The sequence below is a fragment of the Canis aureus genome, chromosome 4 (assembly GCF_053574225.1).
Source record: "Canis aureus isolate CA01 chromosome 4, VMU_Caureus_v.1.0, whole genome shotgun sequence".
In the NCBI taxonomy this organism is placed as follows: domain Eukaryota; kingdom Metazoa; phylum Chordata; class Mammalia; order Carnivora; family Canidae; genus Canis; species Canis aureus.
The window spans coordinates 88,676,651-88,696,943 of record NC_135614.1 but is presented as its reverse complement, the minus strand read 5'-3'; the positions used below and the strand labels follow the sequence as shown (position 1 = coordinate 88,696,943).

General features: G+C 54.9%; 1 protein-coding gene across 2 annotated transcripts in view; it reads right to left on the bottom strand.

The window, feature by feature from the left end:
• The window catches only part of RETREG1 (reticulophagy regulator 1), a 122,406-nt gene extending 102,382 nt beyond the window's left edge, over positions 1-20,024 (bottom strand). Inside the window, exon 1 of one of the 2 annotated variants that reach the window (XM_077896396.1) lies at positions 19,726-20,024. In XM_077896396.1, the coding sequence (XP_077752522.1) occupies positions 19,726-20,009 (284 nt within the window). In that variant the 5' untranslated portion in view covers positions 20,010-20,024. Of the gene's footprint in view, positions 1-1,102; positions 1,129-19,725 lie in introns of those variants that run through there. The other variant, XM_077896397.1, reaches the window with a different exon arrangement.
• Positions 20,025-20,293: the final 269 nt, after the last annotated feature.

Below are 20,293 nucleotides of genomic sequence, written 5' to 3'. Positions count from 1 at the left end.
AAAGAAAATAAAGAGATGAGAGACTTTCTACAGGGAGATGAGACATTTTGGAAGGCACCCATAGGCAGGGCAACATTGGTTCATAGCCATTGGAAAGAGCATCCTGCAGTGGAGGAGGGAGACAGGCTGTCTCTAGTAGAAAAGGGTGGTGATAATCCAATGAATTCCAGGAATGTGCACAGGTCAGCAAGGCACGGTGATGAAACACAAGGGCAGCAGTGTGGAGCAGCAGGGAGTTTGTGTTCTTGAGCCCAGAGAACGGGAGAGGCCAAGGGTACGGCTGGAGTGGAACCAAATTCATGTGAGCTCAAGGCAAAGTGAAATCAGGCCTGCTCTCTCTCCTCCTGCTTTGGAATTATGAAAAAAGCCAGGAGCAAATCCAACAGGGTGCACCGTGGGGGGTGGGGGGAGGGCATGCAACGGGTTCCTTAGCTCTACCTGGTGTATGTACCTGCCAATCCAGAGGGCCTTGCACCTACCCAGGTGCCCAGTGCAGCTCAGCAGAAGCAGACTCTCAAGGAGGGTGGGTGAGCCAACTTCTGCAGGCCACTCCAGCTAGGTTGCCACAGGCTAAGCACGGACTACCAGATTCAGCCACAGAAAGGAGCTACGAGAAGAAGGGGGAGAGCTGACCAAAATCACACACTGCAGTGTAGCACAGGAGGGTTAAGAGGGAAGAAGGGAAGATCTCTCAAGGTGTTATCCATTCCAACACTCTCCGAATCCATACACTCTAAACCTAGAGGCTGTGCACGTAATTGACCCAAACATCAAGGTGAAGTTTGGGGCTTCTTCATAAATAAATAAATAAATGCATGTATCGTATACAGGCATTGAGCAGGTGCTGAAGCTGCTTCTAGAAGAAGGCTCTAAGTGAGTGGGACACACACTACTGGGTGAGATGAGATGTGTCATGAGAACCTACCACGTGCTGGATATTTTCACTTCCCCGGATCATTTAATGTTCCGAAACAACCCGATGAAGTGAGACATATGACAAGATCTTCACAAATAGAGGAGCTGGAGCAACGTGTTTAAAACCACGCAGCCTGTAAGTGAAAGACCTGGGTCTTACTGACTCCTATTCAAACGTTCTACTTACATGCCATTCATAGTCCCTCGGCATCTCACTTTAACCAACTGATCTAAAGCTCCAGAATGTTCTAGAGAGTAGATCTGAAAGAATAACTGTCATTTTGGCTCCTGCCCTTTAAATGCCCATTCAGGGGGCCCTGGCGGGCTCAGCTGGAAGAACAGGACTCTCGATCCTGAGCTCGAACTCCATGTTGGGTGTAGAGATCACATACATACACACATATATACCTACACTTTTAAAAAATGCCCATTCAGTCGTGGTCAACCACTCAACAGCTGACGTCCACGTTCTGCTCAAGAGCCCACCCCAATGTACCTGCACCCATCCACACCCCAAGAGGAACCCAGCCATTCTGCAGCAGTTCTAAGACCGAGGACATTACCACAGCTGCAAATGACCCGTTTGTTTCTCCATCCCCTTTGCTCCAAAAACTCAAGGGTGCAAATAGCTGGACTTGAGCTGCATGCCTCCGTGTGGCACCCACCCAGCCTCGGTTCTGTTCTGTGGGTTGGCCCCGTTCTCCAGCCCATCGTTACCCTGCACCCTCTCCTCCCCTTCCTCACGGGAAGCCCTCCCTGGTTCCAACCAATCCCTTTTTGGGTGAATGCACCTTGATCAGACCCTAATCACCTACTGTAAGAACTTAATACCTCATCCTTAGGGCACCCTCTTCTTACCCCAGTAAGAGAAGACCTACACGGTGAGGTCTCAATGCAGAAAGAGTCCATCAATAAGACACAGCAAGTGAGTAAGTAAAGTAAGTGAACATCACAGACGACCCCCCAAGCTCACTTTGGGAGCCCACATGCTACGATAATGAACTGAACCATCCCAACTAATTAAAAGTGAGTCTCTGGGTACGTCTGTTTGTTTTTAATGCTTTTCACTCTTTGCCAAAAGGAAGCCATAAAAGAGGAAGGACAAGAGAAACAGTGATGGGTGGTATTACAGGAGCCACCTCCCCAACACACTCGGTTTACAACCTCACACCAGTGACCTAGAAGGTGCTACCTTTACAGGCCTGCCCACTCCCTTTCCCCACTCTGTGTACACTGGGCGGTACACGGAGGTGGAAACAACCTTAACAACCTTCTCTAATTAAACAAGGGAGGCAAACCCTTAGCGCAGCCCTCACCAAGCTCTAATGGAAAACAGAAGTCTCTCCTGATAATTCCACCTGAGATTCCCAGGGCCCTATTAACTCTCCAAACAAGACAGACGGTAGCCATGAAAAACAACGCAGGGGAGGAGAACAGAATAATGTGTAATAGGGAGAGGGGACAGTCTCTCATGAGGCTCCCCCAATGAGCGATGCAGCGTCGGTGTTTATAGCATCTGGCGTTACACATGAGCAATGACAGGAAACACCTCGTTCGACCACAGAGTCAGCAAGCACCGTGAGCCTGGGGAATATGGTCGACATCTCAGTCATGAGCTTGCATTTCAATCAGATGACCCCTGGATGGCAGGTAACCCAGGCCCACAAATGGCGGAGATGCCCTCTGTTGGTTGGTCAATAGCCCATCTTCTAGGGATCCCTGGGGGGCCCAGGGGTTGAGCGTCTGCCTTCGGCCCAGGGCGTGATCCTGGAGTCCTGGGATTAAGTCCCACGTCGGGCTCCCTGCATGGAGCCTGCTTCTCCCTCCTCCTGTGTCTCTACCTCTCTCTGTGTCTCATGATTGAATAAATAAAATCTTAAAAAAAAATAAAATAAAATAACCCATCTTCTAGAAACAACCCCAACCGTGCAGTCAGCTACATCAGAACCTCCAACCTGCCACACCCACAAGGGCCTGGCTGTGCTCATCAAGGAGAACACACGTCCTTTAGCAAAAGGTGTTTGCTTCCAGAAGCCTGGCAAAGCACAAGAATGAATCAAGGTATCACCCTGCGGAGGTGGTCACAGTCAATATGGGGCTGAAACGTCATCTCCTTGGCGGCCTGCAATCAGAGTCCACTCTGAGGCTCTTCCAGGTTGTCTTTTCTCTTCGTGGTTCTCATCTCGCTTTCTACCTGTGTACTGATCCGCTGGTGCCTTTGTTTACAGCCTGCACTTCCCGACACCAAACTGCAGGTTACGTGAGGGAAGGGCTCACTCTCTCCGGCTCGCTGGTGATGCTCCAGCACTAGATCACCACCTGGTCATAGCCGGTGCTCAATCAATACTTTTTTGCATTGTTGTTCGTTCAATATTTATTTAATAAGTCAGTTAACATAATTAAGTTATTAGGCACACGATGAATGTAATCCATCCTAATGCCACTGTACAAAAGGCCTGTTGGGATGATGTGTTTGTTCAGGTCAAAGAGGACAAAGAGGATGGTGCCCTGGCCAACTCCTGCATCCTCATCTCCAGAGGAGTGGCAGCATGTGTACCTCCCTCAAGCCTCAGCGGACACACTTGTGAGGAAAGCCATACCAACACCCAGGAGCAGTCCCGGCTTCTTATGAGGCATCTGCAACGTTTTTTAAAGATTGAATTCATGTAGTTGAGACAGAGCACAAGCAGCGGGGAGGAGAAGTAGACCCTTGCTGAGCAGGGAGCCCAACTGAGAGGCTCGATCCCAGGACCCGAGGTCATGACCTGAGCCAAAGGCAGACGCTTAACTGACTGAGCCACCCGGCCGCCCCGGCATCTGGGAGTTTTAACTAGAAGCCGAAGATTGGCATTGACAATCTAGGGACTACAGCCCAAGAATGGTTCTTTTGCCAACAGTCATGCTCTTGAGCCATAGGCGCGCGGCAGCCATGGGCCCACAGGCCTCAGGACATGCACCTGTCTGCACCAGGTAACCCTGCACACAGCAGAGGTTTATGGGCAGCAAGGAGCTGAGAGCTGGCACACGTACAGCACCTCGTACACGGCATTAATATGCAAACACGGGGGCGCCTGCGTGGCTGAGTCCCTTAAGCATCCGACTCTTGATTTCAGCCCAGGTCATGAGCTCAGGGTCCGGGGATGGAGCCCCACATCAGAGTCTGTGTTCAGCACGGAGTCAGCTTGACATTCTCTCCCTCTCTGTCTCCCCCTGCCCCCACTAGTGCTTGCACACTCTCTCTCTCTCCCTAAAATAAATCTTTAAAAAATATACAAACGCGTCAGCTTTTCAGCTATATTGTGATATTAAAAGTAAAAAACTCAATAGAAATGATCCATTTTGATAAAGGAAACCCGTTGTTCAATAATACTGTTCACTAGTGTCCACCAGTGAATGAAAAAAAAAAAGAAAGCAATTTTTAGATCATATTTTCCATTTCCATTGGAGTCTATTTTAAAATCTATCCTAATAAATAAAACTCGAGCTGAAGATGAAACTTTGTTGTTAAATATCTTCAACTACTTAGATATCATTTTTAAGAAAAAGTTGGAAGTCTCACTACACCATTTTCTCATGAACTGTTGAAAGTCTCTCACTAAAACTTTCTGATGTCATACACACGACATCAATGCAGCTTTTGTTCTGAATTTACAAGAAGGTTTTTGGGAGCTAAATTCGAAAGGCAGACCAAGGAACCAGATTCCCACAGAGATGCATGTGTAGATGAAATGCGGTTCCCCTGCCGAAGCAGAGCCCGTGACACGGGCACGGGAGGTGCAGGAACGTAAGTGTGCAAGGAGCTCGTGCATGTCCCCCTCCAGCTCACGGCCGTCTCCCCCGTGTCCAAAGCTGGATCTGGGGTCCATGCGCTGGGAGCCACCGAGGCCCAGACACTGCCTGCAACATGCCTCCAAAGGACAGCCTCCGTCTTCACTTCTATGTTTGGCTTTTATTACCCACGAAAACATCAGCTTTTTAAAACGCTGGGCACATGCATGTTTTCTGTGAACACCCAAGAGAGCTTGAGAGAGGTCAGCAGCTCTGTTAGAGATCGTCCTGGTAACAACCGAAGCCTTGAGCTGTGACAACCCGCAGATGCACGGAAGAGATCACGGCCGCCTCGACAGGTCTTGGGGTTGTTTCAGCAAACACGGGTACCATGTGTAATTCAGGCGCATTTGAAAGTGTTTCTGCCTTGAATGGTAAATGCAGTTTTTAATCTTATTTATTTATTCCTGAGACACCCAGAGAGGGAGGCAGAGACCCAGGCAGAGGGAGAAGCGGACTCCCTGCGGGGAGCCTGATGCGGGACTCGATCCCGGGACCCCGGAATCACGCCCTGAGCCCAAGGTGTAGACTCTCAACTGCTGAGCCCCCCGGGAGCCCCGTGCCAAGAATTCTTCTTACAAAAGGTTTTCTGGGACGGACTTCAAGTCGTCATTTGAAAGAAGGTTGTGTTACCCTTCGCTGGGTGTTAAGCACCTCGTCCTGAGCAGAAGTAGGCAGATGCGAGCCCTCCCTACTGAGGGCAGAAGGGGCTTAACAAACTGGCTCATTTGATGGTGGCACAAAAGGGAGCGTGAACACGTGCAGCGAATGCCCGAGGCCACCGCGGGGAGCTTGGAGGGTCGGCAAGTCGTGGGGAGGCCGGTCAGTAGGCTGGCTCCAGATTCTCGGGCTCCCCCAGGGCACGGTGGGACCCACAGAGCAAAATCTGCACACCGACCTGCAAACCACCATCGGCGATTCCGGCCCTTGGGAGCGTTAGGATTTCGCCTCCTAGGTTTGTCATGCTCACTCTTTCAACGCCGAATGGCATGCGGTTTCGAGAAAAAGGGGTCAGGAGGCTCGGATGTGGGTCGTGCTGCCGCCAGCAACCTGCGGAGCCTGGGGACCCGGTTTCTTCATCTGTCAATGAGGTGGTTAAAGCGAAGCAAAGATCTCCCCATTTCCTAGTTCATCATACAGGTGCCTTCTTTGGAAAGGCTTTAGCCTCGGTTTACTAGGTCAGAGCCAGCTCAGCTTGGTCACAGGCACAAGTATCTTCTGGAGGCCGAAACCGGTTAGTGCCTTCAGAGGCCACGGAACTCAGGGTCCCAGGCGGTCTCAGTGGATCCGCTCTCTCAGGCCTTGGCTGCAATCCGCTACTCCGGGCGCGCACTGCTCTCAGGCCACACGGCCCAGCGGAGCCGGAGCACTCCTAGGCTCCAGTCCGAATCTAAACCGTCAACCGGCCCGACGCTGTCTCAACTCCCAGCCTCCTGTCCGGCCAGGCCAAGGTATTAGCTGAGTGCTGTGCTGACAAGGTCAAGGCACCAATTCTCTCTGCCTTTGGACTGGTTGAGGCGCAGCCTCTTCTAGGATCTGCTGTGTTCACGCAAAGCCAGGCCAGCTGCGGGACCTGGCCCCCGGGCCCCCAGGGCACCACTCAGCCCAGCCTACAGCCTCCCTGGGCAGCCCTGGGCCCCACGCCTGCTGTTTTCCGAGCGAGTACCCTTGGGATGCTCACAGACGCCCTGTGGCAACTCCCCCAGCTAGCGAGCAGACCACAAGCGCCAGACGCAGCTTTTATGTCGCACGCAGGTACTGGGATGAAGGCATGGAAAGGCCTTTCGGGACACGGCATGAAAGCCAGAAGGGACCGCTCTGAGTGTGCCCTGAAGATCTCAAGCACGTGGTCCAGGCCCTGCTCCCCTGCATACCGAGAAGGCATGGCCGGCGGCCGCAGCCACTGGAGATCACCTGGGAGAGATCAGGCCCTGGAGAAGCACGGAAGCAGTCAAGCAGACACGGAGGGCAATGCTTCAAAACTCTGAGGCGGAAAAAAAAAAAATTAAAAAAAAAAAACAAAAAAAAAACCTCTGAGGCGGAGTCATTCCCCGGCCCAGAACCCTCGACCAAGCCCAACTTCCCAGCAATCAGCGGGAAGAGTGGGATCCAGGTGTTTTCCGCACACAAGTCCTCAAAACACGGGGTTGCTTTGGACTCTCTCAAAGCCAGGGAAGGTGCTCTCTCCGTGACGAAGAGCTCACCGAGAAAGAGTCTAGCGACAGAGGAACAAAAATCAAAAGAAGAACTCAAATCAACATGAGAAACTCTTAAGCCACCATGAATATTCTCAAGGAGAAGGAACGGGAGCTCCCCTGTGCAGGCCGATAGCTTTCCCGTGACCCCATTTTCCGCCTGGATCCTGTAACAGAGGCCCCGGCACATGGGAGGAGCAGCGGGTGACGACGGTGTGGATGTCCCACGGGGACAGGAGGCCCGGGGGACGACGAGACGGGACTGGAACAGGAGTGTGGGCGCTCCGGCAGGGACGGCTGCAGGGAGAGGTACAAAAGGAGGGAGGCTCGGGTGTCGGCCTGATAGGTTTGCCCTCTACCGGAGGGAGCCTCCTAGAAATGTTGGAGAGTCAAAAGGATCAAATAGAACAAACACGCTAAGAGTAACAGCAAAATAAAGTCATTCTAGAAAGGAACGGTGACCGGGCCACTCTCTGTAGCTCACGCATGGATAAGGCTCACACGGCCCGCGACTGAACCCCAAGTTCATCACTGCAGCAGACGAAGGAGGGAAGGGTGTCTGTGTGGGGGCTGGGAGGGAAAAAACAACGCAGCTAAGTCAAGAAATGGCATCTAAAAAAAAGCAAAAAAACAAAAGACCTTGTAATACGTCTGGTGACAGATGTTAACTAGACGTGCAGCAGTGATCACTTTGCAACAAACACAAATATCCAATCTTTAGGTGGATTACCTGAAACTAATACATTATATGTCAATTATAGCTCAAAAAAATTCAAGAAATTGCTTACGATTGTAAAAAAAAATAAAATAGGAAAGGCACTTTAAGGATATTATGTAGAAAAGCCTAACCAGACCGAAAAAGCAGAAAAAATAACAATCGTTGCTTTGAGAAACAGGACGGGGACCCGGGGAGAGGCGGGACGAGACACGGCTGTGTTTTATTAAAAGTCTGGTGGAATTCATTGATCAGACAGAGAAGGGCGTTTGGGTGTGTACACAACACAGTGGTCGACTTCCACGTGTGGGATTCTCATCATTTACTACGTATTCGGTAATTGTAGGGTTTTTCTTCGACCCAGGTACAACTCCACAAAGTTCTAATACGTTGCTAAGAATCAGAAGAAATACACAGTAAAATAAAATACTTTCAAACTGTGCACAGGGGCACGGAAGCCCCCGGCAGGGCGGCAACTGGAATCAACGGGAGGTCCCCGTGCGGCCTGGAGCCTCCGGGGGGGCCTGGGGCCGGGGCCACCCCAGAGCTCGGGGCCGCGCACACGAGCCGCGGGAGAAGCGGGAGAGGCTGGGGCGCCTGGGCCCTCCTGACCGCCTCCGGCCCCAGCAGCGGCGCCCCACGTCAGCCCAGCCTCACCTGGGGCGGGACACCGGGCTCCCCGGCCACAGGAGGTCATCTCCCAGGCAGTTACAAGTCGCCCCGTCCCCCACGGCGTGGCCTCCTGAGCGGACGCACGAGTCCACTTGACATCTCACCTGCAGACCCAGAGCCTCCCCCGAGCCCAGAGGGCCGCGCCAAGGGGACCCGAAGCTGGGCCGTGTGACGTCTCGGACAAACGCACATGCAGTTTGCACGATCAACGCCGAAGCTGAGATACCCGGGCGCAGAGAGGCGCAGCAGGTGAAGGCCGCCGGTGGTGCTGGAACTTTCCTGGGAAAAATGAACGGACTTCCTTGGCTCACGCGGCCACATCCGGCTGTGGGGCGGCAGCCGGTACTGCGACAAGTGCTTTCCCCGCCAGGCCGAGGCTGAGCCACACGCAGTCGCGCCCCCCTTTACGTGGCCATCGCCCCCTTCTTGGGGAAGACGACGCAAGGAGCCTGGCCGGACAACCTGTCACCTTGGGGCAAGGGCCCTCGGGGCCCCGTCACCGGCGGCGCTGAGAACCGGGGCAACGGCACCGGGCTGGGTGGCACGAGACTTGGGGGAGGGGGCAAGTGCGGCCTGCACCCAGCAGAGCGCGGCGCGCGGCCGTCGTCAACACCAGCGGCCACCGCAGGCAGCGTGAAGCGACACCCTGCGAGGCTACGGCACGGGGCGCCCACATGTGTCCCATGAAAGCCGTCTGGTTGCACAGGAGCCAAACGGGTTATCCAGAGGCCCGGTGTGAACCAGCCCAGGGGCTCCCCCTGCTTCATCGCGCACCTTCCCAGTGACGGGCTGGCCCAGCCGCTGCCCTCGGGTGGCACCTGCCCCCCCACCTCCCGTCTGGACCGGGCAAGGGGCGCCACCGGGATCCCCCGGCACCGCCCCCTTCCTTCTGGACACGGAAAGATCCCCCGCACGTAAGTGGAGCTCTGCAGGGGACAGAGCAGCACGGAGGAGATTTCCGAAGCGTCTCTGAGAAGAGCGAAGCGGTTCAGCTTCTAGAAGCCTGTGATGACCCGTGGACACCGCGGGCGCATCTGATCTCGCCTCTGTAAGCAAATGGGAACCGTCCCTCGAAACATTCGCTGTCAAACTGACAAGCATGGGTGGGGGGGGGGACCAAGACTAGGGTACACCTCGGCAGAAATTGGTTTAGGAGCCAGAGACGAAAATACAGGAAGGAGCCTGGCGCAAATGGATCCACGGAAGAAACGGCTACGCGTGAATAAAGCCAAGAAAACAATGTGCCCGAGACGCCCCCAAGATTCGGGGTTTCCTGCAAGCCTTCCCCACGACAGCTGCACCCCCTCTGTCCCGCAACGCCTTCCACGGCTGCTCCTCCTCCTTCAAACGGAGACTAGCTGCCACTACACGCGGCTCCCGGCCACCTCTGGCCACCCCCCGGCCACCTCCGGGCACCTCCCAGCCACCTCTGGGCCACCTCTCGGGCACCTCCAGGCCACCTCTGGGCCACCTCTGGGCCACCTCCTGGGCACCTCCCAGCCACCTCCCGGCCACTTCGGGGCACCTCCCGGCCACCTCCGGGCACTCCATCCTTCCCCAACATCCTCAGGTATCTGAGGAGGAGGGGCCTCCCCCAGAGTCCCTGTGGCCCCTCCTGCCCCACGTCCTCACCCTCCGTCTCTGGTGCCTGTAGCCCCACCAGCCCCAGGGTCGCTCAGAGCCCCGCCGCGGTGTCACGGCAGCCGGAGAACAGCTCGGAGGGGACGGGCAGACCCGGGATGCACCTGCCACCTTCAGGTTATGCCCACAGGCTGGGCCGCTCAGGCCGGTCACCTTCTCTGTCACGTCGACACCGCGCCCCAAAGGACACAGCCAGGAGGGGCCAGGAGGACGGGGTGAGAATCCGCCCCTGCTGTGCGCACCCGAGGCGCGGGGAGCACCTGCCCCTGGAGCGCTCCCGCACCCTGAGAGAGCACCTGACCTCCCTGCTGCCCGGCACCCCCGGGACCCCCGCTCCAGCGCTCCGGGGCTGCCTCTGGGCACCCCCCTGGGCGAGGACAGGCCCTCCTCCAGCTACCCAGGAAGTGCTCCCGTGGGACCCCCGCAGCCCCCTGCACCCCAGGAAGTGCTCCCATGGGAACTCCCAGTCCTCTGCACCCCCAGGAAGTGCTCCCGCGGGAATCCCCGCTCCCCTGCACCCCAGGAAGTGCTCCCAAAGGACCTCCGCAGCTCCCCTGCACCCCAGGAAATGCTCCCATGGGACCCCCCAGCCCCCTGCACCCCAGGAAGTGCTCCCGCAGGAATCCCAGCCCCCTGCACCCCAGGAAGTGCTCCCGCAGGACCCCCACAGCTTCCCTGTACCCCAGGGAGTGCTTCTGCAGGAACCCCCACTCCCCTGCACCCCAGGAAATGCTCCCGTGGGAACCCCCAGACCCCCTGCACCCCAGGAAGTGCTCCCGCAGGACCCCCGCAGCACCCTTGCACCCCAGGAAGTGCTCCTGCGGGAACCCCAGGCCACCTGCACCCCTAGTTATCCCCAAAGCTGGACTGCAACCATGTGTCCCTGGAGCATCCGCCCATGGAGCTAACCCCGTAGGGACTCACTTGCACAACTCCACTTGGTGTCCACAAGCACATCAAATTCCACATCCCAAAATTGGGGAGGTGCCCCTCCTTCCCCGCGGCCCCACCCTGCTGAGGCTCAGGGACCCTCACGCTGGTTCATGCCAGCCACTCCTCCTAGGTCCCGCACCTCGTTCTCCCCACCCCGACATCACCTGCAGAGGCCCCCCTGAGTCCATCTCCTCCTCCCCACCACCACCTGCTCCCCCTCCTCTGGGACCACGCTGGGCTGTGGTCCCAGGCCCTCGCTCCCCTACTTCATCCAGGGGGACCCATAAAAGCCTAAAACGCAGAATCTGGCACAACTGCCGAGTTCAAAAAGTGGAGTTCTGGGCTAAACTGATGGCGTCTCCCCCTTGTCACCCAGTGGCAGCGCACTGGGCCCCCAGCCCAGCCCACCCCACCCGACCCGGGGCCTCTGCACACACCACCTCCTCTGGAACACCGCCCCCCCGAGGGAGCTGCCCGGATCACCCCGGTCCTTCCCGAGGTGCCAGCACCGGCCTGTCCCTCCTGTCCCTTGTCCCTGCCTCAGCTTCCTCCGTAGGCCCAGCCGCTTCCAGCGTCTTGCACGCTCACTTCTTCCCTCTGCCATTTCCACCCCGGAATGCCGGTGCCACGAGAATACGGGGACTCCACGCACACGTTTTGTGTCCGCTGCTGCACATCTGGCACCTAAAGCACTGTCGGTAGAGCAGACACCCGGTAATGTCGCTCGTTTCAATGGAAGTGTCGGAAGAAAGGGTCTAACATGATGGTATTTATACCCGAGCAAGAGATGGCAACCGCTCTTGCCGACGTAGTCCGAGTTCCCCGGCACGGCCCACAGTAACCCCTTCATCAGCTGGCCCAACATCTCTCCTCCCAGGGTCACCTCTGCACCCCGGAGCACATAAAACAACTCCTCCGCCTCCTTCCTTTCCCTTCCCCCACCTGCAGAAGGGGCACGATGAGCGCCACGGGTCCAGCGCCCCTGAATTAGCAGAGGCCCCAGCTGCTAACAGCTGCCCAGCGCGTGCGGACGCCCTCTGACCTCACCTGCGGCCCACCCTGTCCCCACACAGCCCTTATTTGCCAACGAGGGGAAATCCTATGGCTTCTTCCTGGCCCGTGCGTGACGATTTAGTGTGCACGGCGCAGCCTTGCCTCAGGATTATCTGCTTGCGAATCTGTCTCCCACCAGGGGTCCGATGTGTCCACCACTGCATTCCCAGCAGCGAGTGATCACGGTACACCTCATTCACGTGTACTCATCTGAATCCGTCCAGCGACTGAAAAACAGTCATGCACAGCAGGGGATAAAGGGGGAGAAAAAGAACAGGAAAGAAGCTGAGGTACGGTTATTACTCAAATAGCATCATCATAAGATTGTGCAAAATCGCTAAAGATGTGCTTTGTGGTTATCAGAGAGAAAACCTGATGGGTTTCTAGAATGAGTATTAATCGGGTAAAAAAACAGCCGTGTTCCTTGGGTGCACGACCAGGTGCTCAAGAGCCTCACGGGAGCTCAGGAAGCCGCCGTGTCCCGTGACCGTTGCCTCTCTGTTTTGCAAGACTGGTCTTCGCGGGCCCCACCGAGTCAGGCGGGGGAAATACCCTCTCGTCCAGCTCCGTTCACCGAACCCGTGGGCCATCTAACAATGTTTCGGGGCCCACGCTGGTTCCGGGCATCCAAGAATAATCCTTTAAATCCACGCTCCCCAGAATGTACCTTAGCATAGGCGGGGGAGTCCCCCCGGGCTGACCACATCTGGTGCTTACCCCCCATCTACCCCGGGGCTTGTCCCTCACTGTTCACCTTGCTTTTACAAGTCTATCTTCTCTTCTTGGTCTACAGGGTAAGCCACGGAGCTTTCGGTAACTATTCCCACCCTCCCGAGCTCCGCTAGTCCTAAACTGTAAGGCCCTGGAGACCGCGGCATGCGGCATGCGACTCAGAATCGTGCCGCCCTGTTTCAAGCAGTTCACTGCACCCGCCCGGCCTCCCAGAGCCCTCCGCCCTCCGGGACAAGCGCCGAGCCCGGCTTCTGGTACACCCCGGCCGGCAGCTAGCGGGCCCGGAGCAGGCACCCTGCCACAGCTGCCCAGCGCCAGCCGGAGCGGAGATAACGGAGGACCGTGGCCTAGACTGTCAGGCTAAAAAAAAAAGAAAAAAGAAAAGAAAAGAAAAGAAAAAATCCCTCCCAATGCAGAAGCAACATTCTTCCAACATAATTATTTTCGCCCTAGGCTGAAATCACTAAGCATGATTCCGTGATATTGCAAAATGTAACCCCTAGTTGTTGGCTTTCATAATCTGTCTTCTCCTTAGAGTGATACAATAGAGCAAAAGCAAACAAACAAAAACCACTAAATTCGTTGAGAGAGGGCATGGCTTCATGACCCAGCCCTGTGACCATGGCCTAACACTGTGCTACCCAATACGGTAGCCACTGGCCACATGTGGCTATTTAAACTTCAAATATATTTTAAAATACAGTTCCTGAGTCAAACTAGCCACATTTCATATGCTCAACAGCCACAAGAGGCTACACCAGACGGTACAAATGTAGCATGTTTCCATCACTGCAAATACTCCACTGAACGGTGCAGGTCAAAGCCACTCTTTGATCGTTCAATTATCCTACAAGCCTCAGTTTCTTCTTGTGTTAAACGGGAACGATACCTGCCTTTCCAAGTTGCTGTAAGATTTAGATAAGGTGAGAAATCTGAATGTCCTTAGTTTAGTACAGCTCTACACACTGTGATTGTGTAGTCATCTATACATACGTGTAATACAGAATAAGAGTCCAACAACCATCAATTATGGGGGCAAAGGGAGTTACTATCAATCAGAATAAAGAAATTCTATCTCAGGCTGGGTGAATGCTGCCCAGGAGGGCGGGGGTGGGTCAGGCCATCTCAGGAATGCTGCATTCAGGAGGAAGACAGATCAGGTGAAGCAGGTCCAGAGGAGTCTGGAAAACAGTGGGGGAAGGAGCCCGGGATTCCTCAGCTGGGGCGAAAGGACTCAGCAGGAGCAAGAGGAGAATTCATCTTGAAACAAAGGATTGTCTTAGAAAGGGGGTGTGGATCTTGGGCAGCTGCAGAGATGATCAAGAGGGGGGCTGAATTCATGCTAAGGAAAATATTTACTATTCAGTTGTCGCCAACGGCAATGCCGCCTTATGGAGAAGAGGGCCCGTGCTCCCAGAAAGCGGGATCCAAGGCAGTGGTTCTCATATTTGTGCATCAGGTCACCTAGGGAACTGGAGGAAATTGAGCTGCTTTGGTCCCACCTCCAGGGCTCCTGGTCCAGTAGGCGTGGAGGGGAGCCCACGGTCTTGGCCTCTAACTAGCATCCGGGTGATGCCCTTGACGGTGCCCGTCTGAGACCACTCTTTGGGGGCCCCGACTGCAATGCAACCCATCGGTGACCGTGGAGCGGGGGCTCTTGGAACCAAGTGGGAGTTGGACTTTGCTACTCTCGGAACCAAGCCTTCAGGGCGGCGCTGCAAGGACGCCCAGTGGGTCGGGCATCGTGGACAGCACAGACGTCCAACCCGACGAAACACAGAAGGCAGAGTCCCACAGGTCTCCTGGCAGGTACACCGTGTGTAGCCACCTCGAGCAAACCACTTTCTTGCACTTTTGCTATTTACACAAACGACGAGTATAGCCATCTGGCAACGCCGCGTGCCCTGAAGGGACCAGCCTGTGCAAAGACGTTCCGTTGCCACAGTCTCCCGTGGCCGGCTCAAAACCAAATCACCAGAGAGGCGCTTTCTGGGTGGCAAGGGCAGCCTGACCCAAGAGGGTGGCACCCAATTTCAGTGTTCTGGCCAGCAAGGAGACTAAGAGGAGGGGCTTCCATCGCTTGCCTATGCAAGGCGACTGCCACGTGGCCGGACGAAACACAGGTCACAGCTTGCCCCTACCCTCGGCAAAAACAGACCCTGCACCCAAAGACCTGTGCCTGGAGTTTTTGATAGTTTGATTCATCATAGCCAACCCTGAAAAGAACCCAGATGAACGTCACCTCGCAAGTGGATAAACAAGTCGTGGCACATCCCCCAAGGGGCGTACTGGATAACGACAAAAAGGAGTAATGGATGGACACAAGAGGGATGGATCTCAAAACCCGGCGCTCAGTGCACCAAGCCAGACACAGAAGACAGCGTGTTATATGGTGTCGTTGATATGAAACCTTGGGGAAGACAGATCTGATCTATAGTGACGTAAAGCGGATCAATCCCCAGACGTGGTCCTGACTCCAATCTTCTGGAGTGATGGAGCGTTCTAGATCCTGATTGCCGCACGGTTCCCCGGGCATATACACTCGGCCGTACACTGGAACTGTGCGCATCTCAGGTATACTGCACAAAGCTGATCCCTTAAAAACAAAACTAAATGGGCGTTGTCTGCCTCTCTGGGTTCATCCTGTTTTATACTGGGCTTAAAAGTGGTGTCCCTGACGGCCTCTGAGAGGAGACTGGGTGGCCAGGGACAGGCGTGGGAAAGAGATCTTCAAGTGTTTACCATTCTGTACTTTTAAACTTTTGAACTGCGAGGCTGCATTAGCGTTTTCTTAAAATAAGTAAAATTTAAAAATAAGAAAAAAGAATTTTAGAAACATGTACTTTGTTGGTTAGGATGAGGAGGACACAGCCCTAAGGCTCTCGGGCCATTACTCATTCTATTTCAGGTTGTAGAAATCCTGCTTCTTGAGACAGCACTAGGTGCGGTCTGTGTTTTATCAAACTCCTTGGAGCTGTGCGTGGATGCCATTTTTTTTTTAGCATTATTTAGTATTCTAGCATTTTTCATAAAATATATCATAGATAAGAACACAGGCACACAGAGTTTTAAAGTAATCAGAACTCAGGACGCCTGGATGGGTCAGTCGGTTAAGCGTCTGCCTCCGGCTCAGGTCTTGACCCCCGGGGCCTGGGATCGAGCGTCACATCAGGCTCCCTGCTCCGCGGGGAGCCTGCTTCTCCCTCTCTCTCTGCCTCCCTCTCTCTATCTGTCTTTCAGGAATAAATAAAGTCTTTAAAAAATAATAAACAGAACTTGAATGTCATGTAACTACCACCTGAGTCAAAACATAGAACACTGCCTGCACCCCAGAACTTTCCACGTGCCCCTCTACGGTCATACTTTCCCACTCCTTCCAGGGATAAACAGTCTCTTGATTTTAGGGATAAGAATCTCTTTCTAGGGGCACCTGGGTGGCTCAGTCAGTCAAGCATCCAACTCTGGATTTCTGCTCAGGTCATGATCTCGGGGTTTTGGGATCGAGGCCCATGTTGGGCTCTGCGCTGAGCGTGGAGCCTGCTTACGATTCTCTCTCTCTCTCTCTCTCTCTCTCCCCCTCCGCCCCTCACCCACCTTTCCTTCCGTCTCTTAAAAAATAAATGTCTTTCTAATCTCCTATGTGTATACCCCTAATCAAGACTGTTTAGTTTTACGCATTCTAAAACTTTTAAAAGACTGGATCATTCTACACATATCGCGTGCTTCTTTTGCCCAAAGCTACGTCTGTAAAATTCCCCTATGGTGTTGCCTATAGCTGCAGTTTATTTTCACTGTGATATAGTAATTTTATGGTAGGAATGCAGGTACTACAATTTACTCACCCATTAAAAGATTCATGGACACTTGGACTTTTTTTTGGTCCATTGCCTATTTAAAAAAAAAAAAACAAGTCCAAACACACAGTCTGACATTCAAGGTGACCATACTACCCCCAAATATGAGACCCGGCCAGTGCCATCTCCCTACTTTTCTCTACCAACCACTACCCGATTGTACCTGTTAAGTATATTGGTCAAAATATTATGAACAATTTCTTATGCCTGGAATGCTGCTGGCCTTCCATCAGACCTTTCCAACTCATTCCTGTCCATCAGGGTCTCGTTCAAGCATAATTGCCCTATGAAGGCCCCACAATTTCTCCATTGACTATGCTGTCAATCCCCCAAAACCTCACCAAATGAATGATGCTTTCTGTTTCCGCCCCCACACTTACTTCATGCAGCCTTGTTATACCCATTTGCTACGGCTGCGTCTCAGATTTTGTGCTAGTATACAGCACTAACATCTTACAGATAAAGGGCAGGTAAAAAACGTTAGAGCTTTTGAGCCCCAACTCAAGATCTTGAAAGCTACTGCTTGTATCAGGCACTAAATCATTCAAAAACATTTAAAAAGTTACTTTCCACAAAAATGCAATCACACCAACTAAAGAAAAAAAAAAAAATCATCACTTTTACCTAAGACAAGATTTGGGTTCCTCATATTTCTAACACAATCTTTTATTCTCATAAAAAAGGTAGAGTTTTAAAGTCTCTGGGACACAGAATGCTAGAGCTTCACGTAAGTTAAGATCACTTGATAAGCACACTATTTAAAGAAAATGATGACCTTGAAAATTGTTTTAATCCCAAAAGCGGGGGGGGGGGGGTGTAAAAAAAACTAACATTTTAATGGAACTAATGGATCAGAAATGACAATTAATAAGTATTTCAGTTGTTAATATAAAAAGAGCTCCCACAAATCAATAGGAAAAAAAGCTCAATGGCACAACTAAAAATATGGACAAAGTTATTTATAAATAGACAATAATCCAAAGAAAAGATAATTATAACAGCTCTTGAACCTAAGAAAAAATTGTCCAATGCCAGAGAAATGCAAATTAAAACCAAATTTGGATACCCTTCTTCACCTGATATGCAAGAGCAGAAAGTTTGGTAAAACACTGTTAGCAAGGGGTCTAGAAACAGGCAGTCACACACATTGCTGGCTGGAATACAGGTGTGTGGAACTCTAAGGAAATCCTATAATGATAACTATCAAGATTACACATGAACAGGGGCACATGGGGGGCTCGGTCGGGTAAGCACTCGACTCTGGATTTCAGCTCAGGTCATGATCTCAGGGTCCCGGGATCCAGCTGGAGAGGCCTCCCTGCAGGGAGTCTCGCTCTCCCTCTGCCCTTTCCCCTGCTCACATGCTCTCTCTCTCTCTCTCAAATAAATAAATTGCACACACACACAAAAAAAATCACATGTGCACATTCTCTTGGACCCAAAAACCCCACTTCTGGGAATCTATCCTACAGAAATGCTTAATATATGCAAGATAATGTATGTCCAAGGCCATTAACTGTAACACTGAAATAGCAGAAGTTCGGAAAATATCTTAGTGCATCAGTAGGAGGAAGGCTCACTAATTTGTGACATCCTTATGATGGAATTCTATGCAGCTGAAAAAGAACAAGGAAGTAATTGCCAAGACATACAAGAACCGGAATAGCCCAAAGAGTATCCCACAACGTGTGTAGAATATTGCCTATTTTTGAAAACAGACACAAGCTGGAAAGATACAGAGGAAAGTAGTAACATTGGTTGCCTTTGGGAGAAAACTGGGTGGCCGGAGACCGGCCCGGGAAAGAGATCTTCAAAGTGTGCATCATTGTGTAGCTTTAAATGTTTGAATTCTTGAGGCTACACTGTTTGTTAAGGATATAAATGCAATTTAAAAAGAAGAGAATTCAAAAACATGTTCCTCGCTGGTAAAATGAGGGGAGCACAGCCCTCGGATGACTGGACTGTGCTCGCCTAATGCGGTATGTCCTCCCTGTTTGGGGGCTCCCAGAACTTCAGAACAGGATAAAGAAATCTGGAATAGACACTCGAAGCACAGCTAAGGTGTCCAAAGTGAACTCCCATTCCGGGACCGTGGTAAGACACAGCTCACTTGAAGAGGAGGCCCAGGCTAACCCAGATCGGCAGAAAAAAATCTCGAGCTGCTCCAGTTCCCCTGGAAGACGGCGAGCCGTGCGGGTTCTGTGCACTTCACCTCCTCACTGTAAGGTCAATAAAGCTGCGCCCTGTACCGACCGAGGGGTCCCCTGCCAACCCCCGCAGGTCCTGCCGGCGGCTGATGCTCATCCGGAGGCCGCGGCTGCAGACAAAGGCGGCCTCGCTGCACCCCGCGGGCTCGAGCTGATGACAGGCCGCGGCCCTCCCGGGCCCTCCGCGGGGAAGGGCGCTTTGTGCAGGGGCAAACCTGTGGATCAAGGGGCTTTTCCGAACACGTTCCTGTGGATCCCATCTCGTGCCTCACCTGCGAGCGAGGCTGCTTTCCGCCCCGAGCACACACCTGGGGGCGGGGGGCCGCGGGCGCTGTACCTAAGCCACCTGTCTGCCTCGGTTTGCCCGCAGGAGCCGTCAACCCAGCCCTGGGGGGATGCCAAGGCACCGTGCGGCGCCCACGCCGCGGCCCACGACGGCGGCGCCCCGGAGCGTGTGGCGAGCGGGTCGGGGAGCGAGCGGGGTGCAGGGGCCGGCGGGGCTCGCGGGCGCGGTGTGGGCAAGCGGGCGGCGCCCCGGCTCCGGAGCACGCCGGCCACACCTGCAGGTCAGGCGCCTGGGCCCGCGGGCCTGGGGGGGGGGGGCACGGAGGACGGCAACCGTGCACTGGGGGGGGACGGGGCAACCGTGCACCGTGGGGGGGGGACGGGGCAACCGTGCACGGGGGGGGGACGGGGCGACCGTGCACGGGGGGGGGGGGGACAGGGCAACCGTGCACGGGGGGAGACGGGGCAACCGTGCACCGTGGGGGGGGGGACGGGGCAACCGTGCACGGGGGGGGGGGACGGGGCAACCGTGCACCGTGGGGGGGGGACAGGGCTACCGTGCACGGGGGGGGACGGGGCCACCGTGCACCCGGAGGCCCAAGGCGGGGCCGGGCGGACGCCGCCCGCGGGCTCGGGGCCGCCCCCCGCGCGCCCCAAGGTCACCGCCCGCCCGCCCGCCCGCCCGCCGCGCTCACCAGAACAGCAGGTTGGCCGCCAGGAAGCCGAGCAGGCTGCGCCGCGGCCTCTTCCAGCTCAGGAGCTCGTCGGCGCGGCCGCCCAGCCACAGCCCCGGCTCCCCGAGCAGCCAGCTCACCGCGGCCGCCACCCCGCCCGCCGCCTCCGGCACCTGCAGCCCCGCGCCCGCCGCGCGCTCCTCGGGGGCGGCCCGGGGCGGCGGCGGGGCCCGCGGCGCCTGCTCTGCGGCCGCGGGAGCCGGGCATCCCTCCGCGCCGAGCTCCGCGGGCGCCGGGCTCGCCATCTTCGCGGGCGGCCGGGCTCGGGCTCGGGCTCGGGCTCGGGCACGCGCGCTGCGGTCGGCGCCGGGAGGGCGGCGGGTCCCCGCGCGGGGCGCGCACCGTGGGGCGCCGGCGGCCGGGGCCCTGGTGACGTCAGCCCCGCGGCGGCGGAGGGGCGGGCGGGGCGCTCCCGGGAAGTGGGTGTGGCCAAGCCGGAGCGTCGGCGAATGGGGCGGGGCTCCCGGGGAAGTGGGTGTGGCCAAGCCCGCGTGGGGCGGGGCTCCCGGAGACGTGGGTGTGGCCAAGG